Source organism: Mastacembelus armatus, chromosome 13 (genome assembly GCF_900324485.2).
Source record: "Mastacembelus armatus chromosome 13, fMasArm1.2, whole genome shotgun sequence".
Lineage (NCBI taxonomy): Eukaryota > Metazoa > Chordata > Actinopteri > Synbranchiformes > Mastacembelidae > Mastacembelus > Mastacembelus armatus.
Genome location: NC_046645.1, coordinates 8,405,397 through 8,426,706, shown reverse-complemented (window position 1 = coordinate 8,426,706; position 21,310 = coordinate 8,405,397). Strand labels below are relative to the sequence as shown.

Here is a 21,310-nt window from a genome sequence, read left to right as displayed (position 1 = left end):
CAGGAAAGATACAATCTTGATTGTTCAACCTACTGTATTCTTTCATTCACATCAGCATCGACATACCAACAGACACAGACTGCACAGTATCAGATTTAAGCACTTGATTGTAAGTGAAGCATGGAATGTGTTCGCATGCTGTGACATGATGATAGATGGAAGAGCGTGGAGGGGCTGAGAGTTTAAGACAGATCCACAGTATTTAGGGAGTGTTACTGTAATTGGGATTTAGGAAATGGTTTAATGAGAGAGAAGAGAAGTCAATCAATCAGTCAGTTATTTAATCATGGATTTGAATAGCTTTTGAATCTGCTGTTCCCTTTACCATAGGACTCCACAGCTGTCAGAAATAAAACCCAAATGTAGTAGGTATTGGCAGAAACCAGGTGCACTTTTATTGACCATCAGAACAGTATGTCATTTTTTTTTTTTCCCCTCCCCTCCACATATCACATCAGAGCATTATATGTGCATGCACATGCAAAAATTTACTACTATTTGAGTGGTTTTAATGGGAGTAATATCTTGTTTTATATTTTTAGAACTGCTGGCTGGATACAGGTTTAGTACATTTACAGTTGTGTTGAGCTGCACATGACTCACTAGTGTAGGTGATTTGGCATTGTATGGCACAGTAGCATATCATTTCCAAACTGATAATCAGTCATGATATTCTTTACTCCTTCTGTAAAGTGATTTTACTACAAATGATACGTTCTTTTGCATCTTCCTTAAACAATCTGTTTTCTTTTGGATATTGATAGTCTTTTATATCTGAAATCTACTTTCACCTTTTCTACTGAGACTTTTTCTTATTGTTCTACATTTTTGTCATTCCTCTATAAACAAGGTGTCTCAAAACAAATAAGTAGTGTTAACTGTCTTCTGACTTAGGCACTTGTCTGTAATGATCAGTTTAGTGTTGCTCTGTGACTAGCTGTAACCATAAAGGTGTTTTTGAGTCCAGAGACAATGATTTGATAGTTTGAGTGATTAAGTGATTTCAAGTGGTGGTGTTGTAAGTTTTGGGATTTGGGACAGAAGCATCTGAGGTGCGCTTCTGTGAGAATTGGGACCATATGAACCGGAGGAAAACCACAACATATGCCTCTCATTGAAGGATCAAAGAGGAGACAAGTTTCATACCTCCCTTCATCCATTGAGCCCACTCCCCCTTTTCCCCTTCACCTCTCTTCCCTCTTTTCCTTTTTTTTTTTTTTTTGTTCTGGTGCATGAAGTACCTCTCTTGTCGGCCTCAAATAGTCCATTTCATTTACAGAACTCATTCCCTGATATTACAAGCTTTCTGTCTTTTACATCCACATAAACACTCGCATACCTGTGGCACATTGACCTCCCTATAATCCAGAAGCTCAAACCAGAGCAGGATACCTCCCATACCCTCCTCTCAATGTGCCTCCACCCTCACTGCAAACGACCTGAAATAGACTGTAATGTGTAAAAGTGCCTTTCTGTGTGGCGTTCGCATGTTCTACCTGTGTGTACGTGGGTTTTAGTTGAGTACTCCAGCTTCCTCCTAGAGTCCATAGACATGCAGCTTAGCTTAGTTGGTGACTTTAAACTGAGTAGTTTCAGGGAACTACTTTACAGTTACAAGTGATTCGGACACTACTACAAAATGGCGTACGAGGACATACGGACACAGCCTGCGTATCTTAATGTGTGTCATTCCTGTAATTAGACTGGTGATCTGTCCAGGGTGCTCTCTGCCTATGGCCAATTGTCAGCAGGGATTGGCTCCAGCTCCCATTGGAACGTCTAATGGAAGCAGTATAGATAATGGATGATGAGTGGATCAATGTGTAAAAGTTTATGAAAGTTTTTTTTTTTTTGTTGGCAAGAGCCTGGTTTACATCACCATAACTCATACAGTATGAATTAACATGTTTTACTGAAACATATAGATGCTTGTTGATTTATAACCTGGACTAGAACTGCAACCACTTCTCTCTTAATCAATATATATCCTTTCTGTCTTCCTTTCCCTTAGACACTGTTAAGGATTACACAATGATGTCCTATGAATTATTTTTATTGCTGATCAACAGATAAACTGCTTTGATATTGAATAATCATTTGTCATTTTTAAGCAAAACTGTCAAATATTCCGTTTCCAGCCTCTAGAATGTCAGAATTTAATGCTTTTCCTTGTCTTACATAAATTATTAGCTATAATAATAATAATTACTTACAGTGCTAAATTTGACAATTAATGTCAGTTAAGCCTATTTTTGCTGAACATAAATATTGCTACCATCTGCTATAACTTTTTTTTGCTTCAGATTCAGAAATCCGCATCTAGACCATTTCCTATCAAATATAACTTTCCAATGCAATAAAAACTTACAAAAATTACAAAATCATAATCACGATTATTTTGGTCATTATTGAAAACCCGATTATTTTACACGATTCCTCATCGACTTTGGAAATATGTTGCATTTATTGAACAAAACAATGAATTCTCCTTAAAACAAATAATATAAAATATATTCAAATGTATAAATAGCATAAAAAATAAAGGCTTGTGAGATTTGTGGTGTTACCAAGAAGTGCCGACACCACTGCGTAGCAAATCTTGCACATAATATGTTTTTGATCCACGTCCGCTTCTTCGAATCCAAACTGTTCCCAAACAGCGGACTTGCTTCTATCTCTTTTGTTGACCAAAGACTTCTGTGGCTGCTCTCTTTCCACCATCTTCACTCACACTGATTTTTTAAAAAATGCCTCCAGATACCAGATATGCAACTTGCTTTGCTGACTGCATAGGCTGAGAGAATTCAGAATTCGGGATTCTGGAGGGGCGAAAGTGTGCATGCACGTCATTAAGAACACAGGCCAAAATAACCTGAAAAACTCTTTTGTTTTTTCTCCATTACATAGTTTTCATAACCGTTGAGACCTGAAATCAAAATGCGATTAATTGCACAGCCCTACACTTCTTACAACCATTATACTTGTATTTGTATTTATATTTTGTAATTTTCGACTGCTAATAATAATAATGAACTTACAGTAATATTTAACCAAAATTATCCTTCTAAAATAGTGTTCAAAATCCCCTGACTGGCAGGAAACCATTTACTCATTTACTGTTGTTCTGTATGAGGTAGACTTAATTACAATTACAGGTGTCCCATCTTAGTGTGTGTGTGTGTGTGTGTGTGTGTGTGTGTGTGTGTGTGTGTGTGTGTGTGTGTGTGTGTGTGTGTGTGTGTGTGTGTGTGTGTGTGTGTGTGTGTGTGTGTGTGTCCTGATCTTCAAAGGTTAACAGGACACAGAACACGGATGCCCATTACTTACTGTTTTATGGGTCTTGCCTTAGTATTTGAGCACCATAAGCAGCTAATGACTTCCTTATTTTTATGGCTGAAAACCTCTTCCTGTCTGTTTTTAGATTCCTAGTCTTTGAAAATAAACAAGAAAAAACAACTGCCAGTTTTAGCAGATTACTAGGTTGCCATGGGCAACTCTTCATGGAGTTAAACACACTAGCAATGCTTATACAGAGCTCTCACTGAGTATCCCTAGGATTTGTTTTTATTGTTTTAACTGGATTTTTACAGAACCACTGGTCTCTTTAGTGAGGTTTTCCTCATGTTTGAGGATATTTCTGATACATATTGTTGTGATCTCAGCATCACTGGTTTGTGTCTATGAAGATAACTTTAAAATGCAATGTTAAGTTGGATTGTAATACACAGTATTACATTTTCACATCCACCCATAATTTTTCATCCTCGCTGTCCCCTAGTTTGCTATACTACATATTACTAGTCAACTCCATCACTGACAGTACTCAGTTCAGTGTGTAGGCTCACATGTATTTTTTTCAAATGAGATTGTTCAACCAGAAGATAAGTTGACCTGAAACTGTCATTGAGATTCTGGGGGGAACAACAAAAAACAAACTTGATTCTAGCTGGTGGAGAAGCTGTGGGAAACTGGAATCAAAGCACAATTAGCCTCTGATTAGCTAGTGAATACACTATAGACTACTGGAAACCTTTTCTTTCCTTTACTGGTGCAGTGCTCACTTCTCAGCTCACCAGTAAAGGGCTATTAAACAAAAACACCTGATCACTGCTTCCTTTTTATCCTGTTAAAGAAAAAGTATGGGGATATTGTTAATGGTTTTTATGTCAACAGAATAAAAAAGCCGATAATCAACAATTATTTTCCTATAACATGCATGTCTGTGGACTCAGTCTGATAGTGTATATCGTATTCCTAATTTGACATTTTTTCAAAGCAGCATTTTCCTTTGTTGTCATGAACGCTTTTTTTTTTGGTTTTTTTTTTTTCAAATTCCACATACTACTGGAAAAACCTACAATACCAAATGTGAATGGTTCCATACTATTAACCCCTGTTTCAGTAATGGTTGCTAAAAGTTACAGAGCCCAGCTGTTTTATGCAAAAAATTGAGCTGAAATAAAAATGATAGTATAAAAATGAAACCATATATGTGTGAGCTATTTTTTTAAAAAGATTTACAGAAGCAGTGAGTTTGGAGCTGAGAGCCACAGACAGGGCATGGAAGTGGGGATGTTTTCAGAGATGAAGTAACACATTGTTGATTTTAGTCTTGTCAGAACATTTGATGTCAATAATACTGTATATAGCACAATACCAACTAAATCCTTTTAAGAGGATTCTGTCGTTTCTCAAGAATAGGCAGAAGTTAAATAGTCTGAAAGGCCCCAATAGGCTCTTTTATCCTCCCACCACAGAGCAGACCATTGGACAGTAAACAAACACCCTCAGTGTCCTTGTTTTCACTCCACCTGTTAACCACAACGACAACAGACTGCCAACTGCCCTCTTGTCCCACCAGTCTGTGATTTTTTATGATTGTGAGGAATGTATAGAATTGTGAGGATTTTTATGATGGTGAGGATCAAAGGTGGTCTAATGTATTTGATTAAATTACCAAACACAAACTGAAGACAATGAAAAATGTAAGTATTAAAATATGTAATCTTGAAACTGGTGAAGAGCGTAGTGTAACTCATTTATGGAGACATCATGATTATAAACCAGGCAACTTTTAGACATCACTAAAGTTAGGTAGCACTGTAAGTAGTATTGTTTATGGTCATTTTGGTTCTAAAACAATAGAGAAAAACTTTGTAGGTGGACCTACATCTTACTGTCCACAAAGACCAAGTTTTCTAAATGACAGTTGTGACCCTATCTACTCAGCCATTGTAGTTTTCACTGGGAAACCTACAGTACAGTTGGGCTTGCAAAAAGACATTTGGCATTGCATAACATCCCTAGACAATGTGTACCAATCCCCCTGTGTTTCAAAGAAAGCTATCCTCACACAAACACATCAGTGGGAATTCCTGTGTGACATGATGAAGCGTAAAAGTAAAATTCTGACAAATAAAACACAGCATGTCATAGTTTGTAGCATGGCAGAAGTTTGGCATGTCTCAAAACTTATGTCAGGAGCCTGTCAGAAGCTGTTAATCTTTTGCTGAATTTAGGCAAGTTTTTGACTGATTTACAGCTAGCTCTTGTTGGTGTTGGAGCTACAGTAGACCAGTATTCTCTAAATACCTCTCTGTTTTCCAGAGTCTGTGGAGAGTTTCCTAACTCTGAATGAGCAGTCTGGTTATGGCATAGCTGTGTCTCTCTCACATTGCTGCCCAGTTTCCCTGGGAATCATGCCAAATGGGGTGCCCCTGTCTCTGCAGCATTACTGTTAGAGGGAAATGTTGAAGGCTTGTGCATTATAATGATGCTAACAGATCATTGTGCTCAAAAGGCACACATTTTATTTCAATGCCCTTACAGATATTGAAATCATAGGATGTATGTGAGAGGCGTGGACTTAAATTTAAAATATCTGCAGTGTCTGGACTGGACAGTATATTTTTAGCTGCATTACTTTTCTTGTAAACAGTAAAGAATGATTAACTCCAATGCACTGAGAAGGAGATTTGGAAGCCCTGTTTTTCTTTCTAATCAACAGCCTGGTACATCGAGAGCCAGACTGAGCAGGGACTGGTGAGCAAGCACTGGCTGCTGACTTAGGAGTCTTGTGTTCAGTGGTGTCTGGGCTATTAATAGAGCTGGCCTGAGAATTCAGACTAAGGTCAGCAATCAGATTCCTGCTCCCAACTATTGGAAGGGAACAAAAAGGAAAAGCCCCTCCCTTAAATTATGCATTCACATTATTATTGACATACGTAAATATCTGCTTGTGCTGATATGTAGATTTGCCTCTAGAAAGCTCCAGCTGCCTACCTTAGCTCACTGCTTTCAATTTCCGTGATTGACTCAGTGGAAAGTACTATACCCCTCAGTCCCCTCATGTCCTCAGCATCTCAGTAGATTTTGTCTTTTTAATTCATGAGGTGAAACATTTTTATGCTCTAGAACTGTGCTTCACAGTAACTTCAGAACAAGTGGGTATTTTCAGAATGGGATAAATCTCCCTCCTAAATGTCATCCTCCTTTGTTGCCTTAGCATGAATTTGTTCAGAAAAGGGATAAATGAGAGCAAAGACAAGTGACAAAAGAAGTGTTGCTGTTGCACTTCATTAACACTATCAATTTCAATAGTGAACATTGGGGATTAACAGTTGTTTAGGTGAGTGCGTGCGTCCATTGTAAATGTGAAATAAAGCCAAACAATATTTACTTTATTTCTCCTCTAAAATTGTCGTGGGTTTCTTTATATTACAGACATGACTGACTGGATTATTGTTTTTAGGAAGGCACAGCTGCTAGCTAGACAATGGCAGCTTTGTTAGTGATCTGTCCACTCATACAGATGGATAAATAGACACACAAGTGTCAGTGAAGCCACACAGGCCTGACTATCACACACTAATTTAAACAGATATCACCAGAGGACAGTTTATTCCTCAGCCACAGATGGCCTGCAACCATGATTTACCAGTTTAAGTTAGTACATCATGAGCCATTCATATTATAATCCACATAAAAAGTTACACAGCTAAAGGGTTAAATACTTTATTATACATTATTTATACATTATTTATCAGTTTTCCACAGCATAGTGGGTAGTATGCAATTGTATATTCACAGTAACAGTGATCTATTCTTGAATCTGTGCTTTGGTCACTTTATGTCTACTCTGCTCTTGAATGTGTGCTTTGGTCACTTTGTGTAACATAAATCTAGTTTTGGTTTATTGAGATTATATCAAGAACATCTGGTGAAATAATTTAGACTGCTTCTTGTGCTTCTGCAACAGATGTGGTAACACAATAATTTGTGCAGATTTTTTTGTGTAAAGTTAACCTATTTATCATGGTTGCGATAGGCATACTTTTTCAAACATAGTTCAGCGAACTGCAAGAATGTAAACTGTATGGTCATTTTTGTTCTTTTGGGGTCATGCCTGCAAAAGATGGAATGAACAGAGCCAAGTTAAAAATACCTTGTGTAAAGAGCTGGGATGTTACAGTATTTGATTGTGGGTCTCTGATCTCAGTGCATCAGTCTCTACATTGCTTTTACAAGCTTTTTTCTCCACCTCTTCTATCTTTCTATCTATCTTGTTGTTAATTTCTCCTGACTTGCCCCTCACCTACTTCCTTTCTTCCACATTACTGTCACATTGTGCCATGGTGGCTCAGTCCATGCTGATGCCAGCAGCCATGAAGACCCAAGGCTGTTACAATGGAGTTCAGCACTATTCAGCCAACTCACAGAACAGTGTTTTTGACTGGAGCTTCTCAAATAGGCTCCTTACAGTCCCAGACGATTTGGAAAATATCTGTTCTGGAGAAGCTCTGTGCCATTTAGCTTTTGTCTGTCTGCCAGTCGAAAGGTTTAATATGATTATTAAACAGGTATAACACTATATCTCCAAACATTGTACCCATGCCAAGTTTCTGTGTTAGGTCTTAGCTGATAAATAAAAGCACCCAATGAATAAAAAAAAGTTTACGTGCAATTAAGGAAATCATCAAAAACTAGATTTTTATGAGAACAAATAGATTTTTGAAAGCAGATACAAATCTCAGTGTTAATAAACTGCATATATATTAATTATATGAGCAAAAATGTACATGCTTTACATTCTCCATTTATCCATTCGTTTTCAGGTATTTCCTACCTTTTACTACACTAAATTCTGGATCTAGTTATTAGCAGGAGAGTAGCATATAATAGAATTTTTGCTTCTGTGTAAAATTTTGTGCTTAAGTGTTTTCACATCTGCAAAAATCTCAATCAAATCAAAATGTTTATGTGAAAACAGCATTTCTGAATTAAAACTGGCACTTTAAATGGGTTATCAGTTGAGCCACCATTATTTATTTTTTTATTTTTATTTTTTTATCGTAAACTAACAAAGAATAAAAGTCAAAATGCCAGGTCTATAAAAATAGCATCACATCAAATTATACACCATGATTTATATTCCATTTGTTGGCCCGGGGCTCTGTATTTGAAATCACCCTGTGTGACACCCAGCAGGATGCCACGTGTTTTACTGGGTCTATGCTGTTTCCTCCTGACTATCTTTTGACACATCATTTACTTGAGATGCAAGTGCTGGTGACGCACACCATGTGCTATACATAATTTCATGCTCTTCAAATTAAAAAATCATGCAGTATTCTCAGAAATTTGTAGCAGCGCTTTTCTTGCAGCTCATTGTACACTGATACTAGGTTTTACAGTGGTTCATACATAATGAAATAGTAAAGCGTAGCGGAAGTGGTGACAATGAATATTTTAGTACGATTAAAGAAGAAAAAATGACCATAATAAGCAAAAGAAAGTTCTGAGTGGTGCTGGAGCTCCCCCGTTTTTTTCTGAGCTCTGACCCTCACACTCAAGCAGTTTTCTCCTTTGTCCAATATCGCTGCTCATTTTGCAGTAGTACCAGCCGCCAAGCCCAGGATGCAGCATGCGCTTGTGTGCAGCATTATGTTATTAATGTCCAGCTATAAGATTTTGTAGCTCACAATTGGTCGCTGTCCTTTACTGAGTCGTATGTGTCTGTGTCTTGGCCATCTGCACAATGGTAAGTGTATCGTGCTCTGCATTGTGATGCGAAGTGAAATATGCTTGTATGCCTGGCACAAGCCTTTAGTCACAGAGAATGTCTCCTGGTTTATAATATCAAGAGGCAAACCCACTGGTCATGCTGTCATCAGTCTGGCTTATATTTTTGACTGATATCATCAGATGCTCTGAACAGCTCTGTATTTTTGTTTCTCCCAGCCCAGTGTCCTGAGCAAGTCAGAGGTCTTTAATGCCAAATCTGTGCTTTTAATCCTGTGCTAATGCAGTGTCGTGGGATTGATATTTTGTTGGTGGCAATTACTGAGGTCAAAGGCATGTACATTAGTGAGTGCTTTGGCTTTTCCATCTGTACAGGACTGCTTGTGGCAGACAGATTTTCCAGTAGTTTCATTTTTAAAGCAGCTGTAAACCAGAGATCTGGCAGATTACTGTGAGAACCATATTAAGGGTTGCATGCTGATTGTGAAATATACTGTATGTTGGAGCTTCATGTGCTAAAGTTACTCCCATCACAGATGAATTATTTGGAAAGATATCCGATTTGTGAGTGGGCACTTGTGTTGAGGTTTACAGATTTTAGATGTTTGTGGCTCTTGGTGTGTTTGGGCATCAAGATTAGAGAAATAGATTAGGTCCAGGAGGAGAACAGATGGAAAGAGAAGGAGGAAGGGAACAATTATGTGTAGTTCATGTTGAAGCCCGTGCCAGTCAGATACCACCCCATAAGTCACCCACACCATCTGCTGAGTATACGCATGTGACAAATTTGCACATCCAAATCCTTTTTAAGAATTAGGAGAAACCATTTTCTTTTACTATTATTCTGGATTTGTCATGTAAACTAGCTGTCTGTATGATCTGCTTTCAGAACAGACTCGTTCCCTATTCTCTATTGAAGTCTTGAAGCCATATGGTGGGAGATCAGCTCTTATTGGTACATTAACAGATGAAGCACAGATGTAATAGTCATGTCCTTCGAACATGGTTTGGCAGTCAAATAACCTCAAGCCTTTTAGCTGCAGTGTCTAGAGAGACGCTTGAATCTTAAAAGGTCAGTCAGTGACCAGAGAGCCCTCCTGCTTATTATCCTTCATAATCCTGAGCACTCAGGGATTTCTCATCTGGTGTCTTAAGTGTCAATCACAGGTTCTTGCAGGTTCAAACTGAGGGCTGCTGCTTGTCAATCAGTGATACTGTTAGGAGTATAACAATCTTTGTATGAAATAAACAGCTCAATCACCAGGAAGGTACACTCAGACAGCCCAGGAGGCAGCAAAGGTGCCTACCTTTGCACACAACTACTATTGGATCCAGGTGAAACGTCACAAGAAGGAGAAATGTTTACCTATTGCATATTTATCTTTCTCTTTACCCCAAATTTTATTTATAGAAGTCTAAATGCTAAAAAATGTCTGTGGTCAAATTCTAAATTGTACTTTGTTAATGTTTATTCACATCCTCAGGTTTTCTTCCAAGAATTTGGCACTTTCAAATATCTGACTTGTTCTCACTTGAAGTAACACTTTGTTGATTTTGAAAGAGTAACATCCATTACACTGTATACAGAATGTACATGTAATGTCAATGTCAATGTATTACTACAGAACATTTTGGTATCAGAGGCATAATTGGCATTATTATATTTCAGTGCCTTGTGATCCTATATTAGTTGACCAGCAAATTTTATCATTGCCAGGTCAGCATAGTAAATCCCCCCAATGGCAGAATGTACTGTGTATCATTATATACAAAGTTTATATTAAGCCTATCATATCTCAACTTCCCTAATACAGATTATTTCTGAATGTGCATCTGGCATGCTTACCCTGGAATGTTGTTTTGTCTCTTGCTCTGATTCATTTTCAGAAACATTTGATTTTTACACTGATCTCTAAGATAAAAATAAAACCTAATAAAATACATGAATGTTTGTATTTTAGGGCATTTGTCAAAACTTTAACTCAGTCAATCAACATTGTCTTCCTTGGGGACTGTCGGCTGCGGTCTTTATCCACTGTTGAAAAAGTAATGAATCTGAGAATAGTTTAGCTACTTTGTGTTTGTTTCCACTCAATCTGCACCTCTTGGCATGTCAGGAAACCTTGTCCAGACACTGATGCAATTTCTCTTATTTAATCTGGTCAAGTCACAATGCCAGCACTGTTTCAGCAGTGTTCAGTAGCATTGTGATAAAGGCCAGCGGGAGCCAAAAATCACACAAGGTGGTTTTGTGTTTATGTAATGTGGGAGTTAGACAAGCTGGAATTCAGTATTGCAAAAGCAGGGCCACACACTAACCCACTGACTTCCTTTCACCAGGCTAAACAGAGTTCACCATCCATCACATGTTTTGTATTTTGCCTGTAGTTGCCTTTTGCCTCCAGGTGCTGTTTTTCTTTTTTTTTTCTTTTTCTTTTTTGGGGGGTGGGCGGGGTCTGTTTGGGTGTAACATTTCACTCTAAATAATTATTAATAGCACATTTTTACACTCCAAATCCTGTAATTTGTTTGTGGTTTCTTCATGATTCATCAAACATTTGTTCAGTGATGTGAGAGCCAGTGGTAACCAACACACATAATAATTCTATCTCATTTTGAATAATGAGAAACTGATGACGCCATTAAAATCGCATGGTGGAATAAATGCAGTTATTGCGCTTGAAACCAGGCCCTTTGTTGTCGCTGCAATTTCAGCACCCTGTGTGATAAGTTAGAAATCTGTTTGATAGTTTAAGTACTTCTTTCATAATTTAGCCAGATTGCAGCATATCATCCATGCTACTGCTAATGATGCAATTCAGACTTCTCAAACTGTTTAAAAATTACAAACAGAACAATGCACGCGACCTGTATTTGGGAATACAGTTCATATGGCCATAATTACTCTTTTCTGCTGGGTTCCCACAAATTGTTGGTGTATTTGTTTTGTAGCTCTCTCAGCAGTATCTCTTTAAACAGATTTTGGGCCACCTGGAAATCACACACTCTGCAGGGTGAGATGGTGTGAGTCCCTGTGGGTTACTGCAGATACAGGCTGGACAAGCCACAGGTGACCGGGTCTGACACAACACATAAATCTGCACATCCTATACAAACTGTACATACGAGCTATGTCTTTCTTGTAAACGCTTTAAACCATTATATGACCATTGAATGTAACATACAATTCAATTAAAATAACAACAAAGGAATTACTTTGACTATTCTGGAAAGACCCTCCCACCCCACTCCCACCCACTTTCTCTCTCTCTCTCACACACACACACACACACACACACACACTCACACACACTCACACACTCACATACTAAGGCATTTGAGCTATTGTTGCCCCATGCAATGTTTTAAGGGGAAAAAACAAAGTCAGAAAATGCTTTACCTCCTTTCCAACAGGAATTTCTCTGTCAGATAAAACGCTTTAACTGAATGGAGACGGAAGTGTAGGAAGTGTAACTTCAGCAGCTCCACCGTCTCCTTCTTCCTTGCTATTGTGAAACAGTATTTATGTTCCCGCAGATGATGTGGATATCTGCTTTAGAGGGCGTCAAGTGCATGCCACTGATTTCATTCAGATTCTCAGACAGTTCAGGAGAAAACCAATTGATATTTTCTTTTTTTTTTTTCTTTTCTTTTTTTTTCCTTTTTTTGTGATTACCTTTAGCAGAACTAGTTTCCTTTTTCCTGGGTTTTCCCTAGTTTTAAGTATTGTCACAGAACTGGTGATGCTCAGAGAGTGAAAGCTGTCAATGTGTTCAAAGCTAATGTGTACAACATCCATCTGTCTGCACTACAAATATATGAATTATAATATTTGCCTAATGCCCTAATGAGAAATAACGTATGTGCTGGACATGGATCATAAGTTCAAGGTTTTATTGAAATGTTAGACTTTTTGGTGATAAATTAATATATAACATCAGTGAGACTCTCGGCCTTATTTTGTACCATGACATTACATGTTTGTGAGTTAGTTATTTAATGTTAAGGTTGTGAACTACAGGCCTTTTTCCACAAGAAACTGACACAAATAAAATGATCAGAGCATAACAAATAATAATAATAGATATAGCTGGATTCCATTAACCTTAATGCTTCATTTCCAGGGCCCTGTTCTCTATGTTGAACAAAGCCATTAGTGTCTATTGTGTTTTTCCTGCTACTTAAAGTCAAAATCTTTGCAATAAAAAAAGCCTAGACACATGTACATAAAATACTACATGACATTGACGAGGAATAGTCAGACTGTTTGTAGTCATGAGCAGCAGGTGGCACTGTGTCCTCCCTCTACTGTCTGCTCCCAAGGGAAACAGTGGCAACACTGGATCCTCTGCAGCATAAATTAAATGAAACTGTATTAAATCAATGAATTGGAACAGCCCTTGCAGACACGTAACACAAATTTTCATGTTTTGTGTGAAACTTGGCTGGGCTTTAGGCATTTTTGAATACTGCTGTTTTTTGGATGCTGTGCTGTGGCTTTTATCAAGGAAATTAATCCAGGCCTGTTTGCCTCCAAGCCAGATAACCCTAAAGTATAGATAGGGTAAGAGAAACAGCATCTTTCTTTAAGGAAGATACATCTCCTGCCTGTTAGCCTGTGTCATTTCTGCCCTGTCTAATCCAGGTCAGTTCTCCACATACCACTTTAAATGGGGATTTAGTAACATTTGCCTACTGTGTGATTTGTTAGACTGGCATGTTTGTTGTCCTGATACTATTGATACAGGCTGCACTTTGCCTGGTACTTATGGTTATTATTGTTGTATAAGTTGGAACTTGGCACACTTGCAATGAGAGCAGTCAAGATTAGGATCATGTTACATTTAGTTCTTCCTCCCAGAGGCAGAAAATGAAATCTCAGCTGGATTCTGCCTTGTTTTTTGCTCTCCTGTTTTTTCTCATGTTAAACTGCAATGCTGAAGCCCCAGCCTTAAGGTGAGCCTTTCCAAGTAGGTAATTTCTTGTAGCCTAGACCAGGCTATGGTTAGTCTCTGGCACTGACACAGTCATTTAAATGCAGAAACAAATTCATGTAGTGTTTTATATGCAATAGGCAAACATTTCTCCTTCTTGTAATACACTATATCTAGTCACTGAAATGCAGTGCATCCATTCATTTCTTTACAAAACCCAAAGTAATCACTACTAATCACGAAATCTTTATTCCCTAAGGAATAAATGCAGATTATAAGACTTGCAAGGCACAGAGCTTCATCTAGATTAATAAAACAGCTTTGTGCCCTGGCCCACTTAAGTGTGTGTGTGTGTGTGTGTGTGTGTGTGTGTGTGTGTGTGTGTGTGTGTGTGTGTGTGTGTGTGTGTGTGTGTGTGTGTGTGTGTGTGTGTGTGTGTGAGAGAGAGAGTGAGAGAGAGCATGTGTGTAAGCATGAGCGAGCAAGTGAAAGTGTGAATCAGAAAAAAAAAAAGAAAAAAAAAGATTATTTCGTAGCCTGTAGGCCATAGATCATTTCTCGTCCCTTCACTGGACTTGTTTACATATGCTTTAGAGGGGACACTGACATAATTAATTCCCTAGCCCCTTACCCAAACCGTAACAAAAACTGAATTCTTATCTTAAACCTAAAACAAAGAAAATGTGATTTAACCCACAGGACAATAGTCCTTTGAAGTGGTGAGCACCAGCCCAAGTGTTCTTATTGGCAGAAAAATAAAATTTGTCCACACAACCATAGAAAGACATGTACACAAACACACACTGATTCTTTCTGTGCCGCTCTGGCCCTGGTACTGCCAGCTGGGATTTCTGGGTTGGATGTGACAGCCATTGTAAGAAGTTATGTGCAAACTGTTGTCTTCTTCTCACCCTTAAACCCAATATTGTATTGTTGAATTTTCAGTGATGAACCTCTACTTTGATTATTTTTTTTCCATTCTTAATTGATTTAAATTATTTCTGAATAGACATATCTGTGCTACTAAGATTGTGCCTGTGTTCGTGTGTGTGAGAGAGAGATCACTGGTCTGTTAAGATCTCACATGTAGCTTTAAGAATGAGGGCACAAGTGGCTTGCAGCAAGGCGACGGGGCAGATGTTGTCGAGCTCCCCACAGAGCAGCACCTCTTCTCAAATAAGAACAGTTCGTCACACGAGTTGGTGCCACACATCTGCTTATCAGCGGCAGATTCACCAGAAGTCTGGAGCAGGGTGGAGCTGTTGAAAAGCGCTAAATGCAGAGTGGCTGAGATTGAAGTTGTACCTTTTTTTTTTTTTTAAAAAAAGATGACCAAGTACAAGGGGATGTGGAGAGCAAAACTGGACACCAGCTCATTGGTGAGGCAGGAAAAATAGGTGTGCTTATGTAACACTGAAACTAAAGAAGTCATAGTCTGCGGAGCTTTCCAAGCCCCCCCCCCTCTCTCAAACCTTCCAAGGCTCTCTGGCGACACTAAAGGAATACCACTGGTTGTGAAGGGACAATATGGCAACTAATTCAGAAAGAGATAGTGATACAGAGGTATGTGCTGTACTTCTTTCTGACTCTAAAATCTCTAAGTGTTCGTGTCTTGCTCATCCTTGTTTTCTCTTCCCAAGGTTGCAGTGTTGTCTGCAGTTTTTTAGTGTGGATAAACAATATACATAACTTATCCTCATGAAGCCACACACAAGCTGGATCCATCACATGAATGCATGTGACTGGGCTTTGTGTTCAAATATGATTTTGTACAGGTAATAAAAACTTTCTGTTTCTGAAAGAAACCAGAATATAGTTTTTCCACATGACCACAGAACACAGTGTAGCTGATTAGTTTTTTTTTTTGTTTGTTTTTTTTTTGCTGTCCATTTATAAGATGTTAAATCACACATGTATTGATCAGGTGTGACAGCTTAATGTACTGAGTGTCTATCTGTGATCGTGAAAGAAATATATGTGGGGCAAAGAGGCACACAGAGCTGGAGTACCAGCATCTTTTTTTATCTTCCTTTGCTTTACACATATTGCTAAAGCCGAAAGAAACCATAGTTGAGTTTTCCTTTTCCTTGAATAAGTGGATTTTGGTCACGTGGAAATTTGCAAGAGCTCTATAGCTGTGGGAGTGTGTGCTGAGGGGGACTATTTCTGTCTCTGTCTTTCTCTCTCTCTCTCTCTGTACTGAGCCAGCTTCACACAGTGCCCTGCTATAACTATCCAAACAACCACAGCATTCACACAGAGTGCACATGGCTCATCTTACCACCTGCTACTGGTCTCGCCACAAGGGGAAATCTCACTGGTATTTAGTCCATGTATTCCACAACATTTACCTTTTAAGCAGGAGTAAACAAAGAACATTGTTTCTGGTGTGAATGCGTTTGAAGAGCCACATTTATAATCATGCTTTTCCTAGGAGACCATGTAAATGATGAGGTTTAAGATCAGTGTATATAAGTTGTTAAATACAATCCCACCGCATGCACCATAAAGAAGCATTCTTGCCAACAGAGGCTAAAGTTGCAAAGCAAAAATGATTTAGCATTCACTGAATAATAACACAGTGATTATCATAGCTGGACTATAAATGACTCTGTCGACTGCATTTCCTCCCAAGCTGAAACATGCTTTCATCATAGAAGGTCAATAACAACATGCTGTACAGTTTCTTTATGACTCTGGGCAGCTTCTGATTGCATTTCCCATGTCATACAGGGAACGTTTGAAGTGGGCTTTCCCCTGAGGGCCATCTTTCATACAACAAATCATCACCCATCAGCGCTGTGGCAGCCAAACCCACTACCACGATCCAACAGTAACAAAGCAGCGTTAACCACACAGCTTGTTTATTTTGAATTTGGTTTCATGTCCTTTCAGTTATTTCTCAGGGACTATGTGGGTTAGCCGTGAAGACTGTGTTGCACATCCCCGTTTGAAAGGTTACTTTCCTTACAGTGTTCTCCTTCATGAGCGCTTACTGACTGACGTTGACTTCAGTGGGTATCATTTGCTTCCCGTTGTTGTGCAACAACCTGACCTGCACCTCAGACTGCTTATTAAATGTAATTTAAATTATTGGATCCTTTGGTCCAGACTATGCATTAAGTGGCTCTGTGGTCAAATTGTTGGTTTAGCCCACTTTACTCAATTCATACAACAAACAGGACATTCCAGTCCAAGATCTCTTTGAGAGTGGAGATCTTAGATTGGACACAAGCTCGAGGTCAGTGTGGTCTCTTAAGAGGCATCAACACACCACAAGTGCAATTTTATCAGTATTGCGGGAAATGCCAAAAAAGCAGCTGGTTGGATTTTGTCATTACCAAAGATGTTCCTGCAAGCATAGAAATTGTTTAATTTCCTCTTTTTTGTTTTGTTTATATATAGAAAAAGTGAATGACTAATTTTTAAGTAATGTGAGGATGTCTTTAAAGCTAAGTGGGCTTGAGTTGTCCTGTTGTATTTGAAGGATTATTTGTCACAAAGTAGTTCTTGAGCCTTTGTGTTTCTGAGGCATTTCCTGTCTTATGTCTTGCTCCAGGGCCTCAGCTGCATTATATCACTTTCAAACTTAACCAGACACACTATGGTTTCACCATGTCTGAGGCTAGTTTATTCTGTTTCGTCACTTATGACCTGTGATAAAAGTTGTTGATTAGTCCTGATGAACTAACCCTTAAGAAGAAGTGGAATGTCACTTTAGCCATTTAAGGAAATTGCAATTGGTTCATGTCTCAGCTGTGAGTTGTTCCAGTGAGACTTTGTATAGTTGCCTAAAGAAAATGTGAGAAATTGATGTCAGGGCCCTGTGGGTTATTCCCTAATTAGAACATTGTTTTCACATCATGTGACTAATATTGTAGGAAGAGTATGAGCAGACATTTCTGAACGCTTATGATAAAATGTAAAAAAGGTTTGGTTGGTTCTCCTTCCAAACCTTTAATCGATTAACCTGATGAATTTTGGAATAATGCTGGGATGGCCCACCAGAGTTAGATTGATGTTTGTATTTGGATTTGTAATTTTGAGTAGAGCTGCAGCAGTTAGTTGATTAATTAGTTGATCAATGAATTTTTAACTATTTGATCATTGTAGCCATGTTTAGGAAAAAAATGCTAAACATTTGCTTTGAATTTAGTCTTTTACTTTGTCAGCAATGGGAATATTTTCAGCTGATGCACTGATTATTGGATAAAACTAAACATTTGAAGACATTATTTCAGTCTGTGAGAAATTTTAACTTTTTTTCTGACATTTTCTGGGTAAAACAAATAATTGAAAAAATAAACAGATTCATCAATAATGGAAATAATGATTAGCAGGCGCCCAATTCACAAGAAAATGAATGTGATTTTGGCCACTTGGGCAGTATGTCTGGCATATAAAAAGTCAGAGTGAAATTCCTCCCCTTCTCATATGCTTTTCTCAGTAGGAGAGGAAAAACTTGCACTGTGCTGCAGTTTGTTTTAGAAAGCTGTTTTGCATGGTTAGTGGAAAGTGAATCCTTTACCCACACAGGGTAGTCTAATGCCTTCCTCATCACTAGACTTGAATAAACAGTGTAACCAGATGTGTATGTGTGGGCTAGAGAATAAGAGCTGTGATCGAGCATTAAAGGAATACCACTGAAAGATGAAAAATGTCTGAATTCAGTGAGAAATGTCATGCAGTGGTGGAAGAAGTACCCAGATCCTTTACTGAAATAAACATAGTGATACTAAAGTGCAAAAACACTCTGTAAAATCCCTGCATTCAATACTTCAAATAACCATAGTAAAGTAAAAGTATTCAATGTACAAAATAGCACATTTTACATTTGTGTGTTATGTTATTGGATTAGAATTATTAATGCATAATTGTCTACATTAATCTTGAACCTGTAATTTTAACTACCCTAGCTTGTGGATTTCCAGCTTGTAAAGCCTCATGGTGATGTGATTTTATTAATTATTGAATTCTGAAAAGTAAAGTTATAAATACAGGGGAGTAAAAAGCACCTCAAACAAAGTGCCGCAAAATTGTACACACAGTACAGTATTTAGTACAGTAAATGTAAGCTACTTAGTTTCTTTCAACCTATGTCGTTAAGGACATTGGTTGAAAGGTCATATTATTATTTTCAGGTGAACCTATTATAACCATGTAAGTCATATTATCCCAAACATTTTGTCATCATGATATTTAGTGTATGTGTGTGTGTCATGAAGACAAACGGCCTGTAAAGTCGACAGTAAATTTTGGAGCAACTTTCTGCATACATTTGCATATGAATGAGGAATTCTCCTTAATGCTTAATGTGGTGTCTGAAAGCAAGTATGTTGGCACATAAATAGACTATAATTAATTCATTTATCAGCTTAATTAGTTACCTCATTAGCATAGCAGACTGTGTATAATATATATTTGTGATTATGACAGGGAATTATGCAGATCAAGTGACTTGGTTTGTAGATACACTGGTATTGAGTTCCTTTTAACATCAAACTGGAATATTACATCCATGTAATGTCTGTAATTCAGAAACTGTACCTCCTGTTCAGTAAAAGTTTTCTCTGCCACCTAAAATCTTTCTTCAAAAGTTGCTTAAAAAGTTTGACCAGTTGTATTAATACGAAGTTTCCTACATTTAGTTTGCTCTGTCATCTGCTGTTAGCATTGTATTGTCCGCATTGTGTCATGTCTGATGTCTGACAGTAAGTTGCGTTAAGTAGATTCAGCATCATTGTGTAGTGTATACTTCATGTCTGGGTTGGTCGCATAGCTTGTGAACAATGAAGCTCATCAATGCTGTTGATCAGTACCCAGAGGCACTGCACTGAGTGGCTCGATGAAGCTGAAGGACGGTCTGTCCTCTGGTTTGCAAGCATATAAATGCCTGAGCATGTGGGCTCTGCTTCCTGCTGCCTGTTGGAGTGGGCATGAAGAGCAGTTTACGCAGAGGCAAGAAGAGGCTTTACGCGCTGGTAAAAGTTACCACAGGTGAGGCAACGGAACGGAGGAGGTGAGGATATTGTGGAGAGATAGCAAGCGTGGTTTGTGTTGTGCCTTGTAATGTGGAAGAAGTGGTTTGGGGTTTAATGTTGTTTCTGTAATAGCTTGAGCTTTGATTTTTAGCAAGATATTAAAACATGTATTGGTGAAAGTCTGCATTTTACAGTCGTGTGTCTGTTTTTATGTTCCAAATGTAAAGCCTGCATGCATTTCTGATCCAAAGTTGTCAAAGATTTGCGATCAGCCATCTCTTCTGTGTAGGTCACAGGATGCGCCACATGTTGGACATTGATCTCTGTGCCATGGTGGTAGAACAGGAAAGCAGGTCACTGATTTTTCTGAACAGTGAAACTGTCAATTTCTCCTCTGCCCTTGAGCTGTAATTTCCAGCATAATTAAAACTGTGGGCCATGGATTGAGGACTTACTGTGAGTAACCACAATGGGTGGCAGTGAGGATTATTTCAGGAATACATTAGTTTTGATGGAATGACGCCAAACTTGCATGAGGCTTTAAATAATCTTGAGTGGGCATATTAACATATGAGGGAGTAAAACAAAATGTGCCTCGGTTGTACTTTTGCATTTGAAGTTTCATTTAACGTTCAATGATCCCCTGCATGATGTAACTGTAGCTGGGACAGATAAACTATCTGCTGGTACTGCTGTTGGCTGAAGTGGTTCATTTTAGCTGGTGGTTGTAACACTGACTAAGACAGGACAGGACTGTAGTGGCAGGAGGTTCAACCAACAAAATTAAATTAAAGACTGTGGAAACAACTGCCCGCAAAATACCATTATGTATCGTTCAATCATCTTGTTGATTACTCAACCAAGCTCCTGTCTGCTATGCTCTCATGTCACTTCCTGTGGTAAATGGTGGCATAATGTTTCATATTATTTTGCCTTTACTTATTTTATTTTTTTTCATCTTCTTCATCTGTCTTGCTTCAACATATTCACTCCTTTTGTCTTGGGATCCTTCTCCTCTCTTTCCTGACCTGACCCTCCTTTTCTTCATCCTAATAAACCTCACCCTAATAAACATGTGCTCGTTTCTGGTTGGAGATTGCAGAGTGTACTATAGCCCCAGTTGCAATGGAAGACAGTGACCATGAGGCTCACTCATCATCAGACGAGCCGGATTCCTGCCCTCCCTCCCCTAATCACAACAGGGACTATGATGCTGAACAGGTACCAGTGATGGCTTTAAAAGCACCTGAGCTTCCCACTCAGCTCCCAGTTGGATTTTTTTTGATTTGACTGCAGCAGACATACTCTACCATCAGACAGTTAAGATTTGTTTTTTGGCCAAACCTATTCCTTGCTTCTCAATTTAACTTCATC

General features: G+C 38.4%; 1 protein-coding gene across 5 annotated transcripts in view; it reads left to right on the top strand.

Annotated features, from left to right (window-relative positions):
* Positions 1-21,310, top strand: part of septin4b (septin 4b) — a 37,383-nt gene that overhangs the window by 8,628 nt on the left and 7,445 nt on the right. For 2 of the 5 annotated variants that reach the window (XM_026333765.1, XM_026333757.1), the window contains exon 3: positions 21,032-21,157. The exons of 1 other annotated variant lie outside the window; for it this stretch is intronic. In XM_026333765.1, coding sequence (XP_026189550.1) covers positions 21,032-21,157 — 126 coding nt within the window. Of the gene's footprint in view, positions 1-15,426; positions 15,519-21,031; positions 21,158-21,310 lie in introns of those variants that run through there. 2 more of the 5 variants (XM_026333771.1, XM_026333791.1) reach the window with 2 other exon arrangements.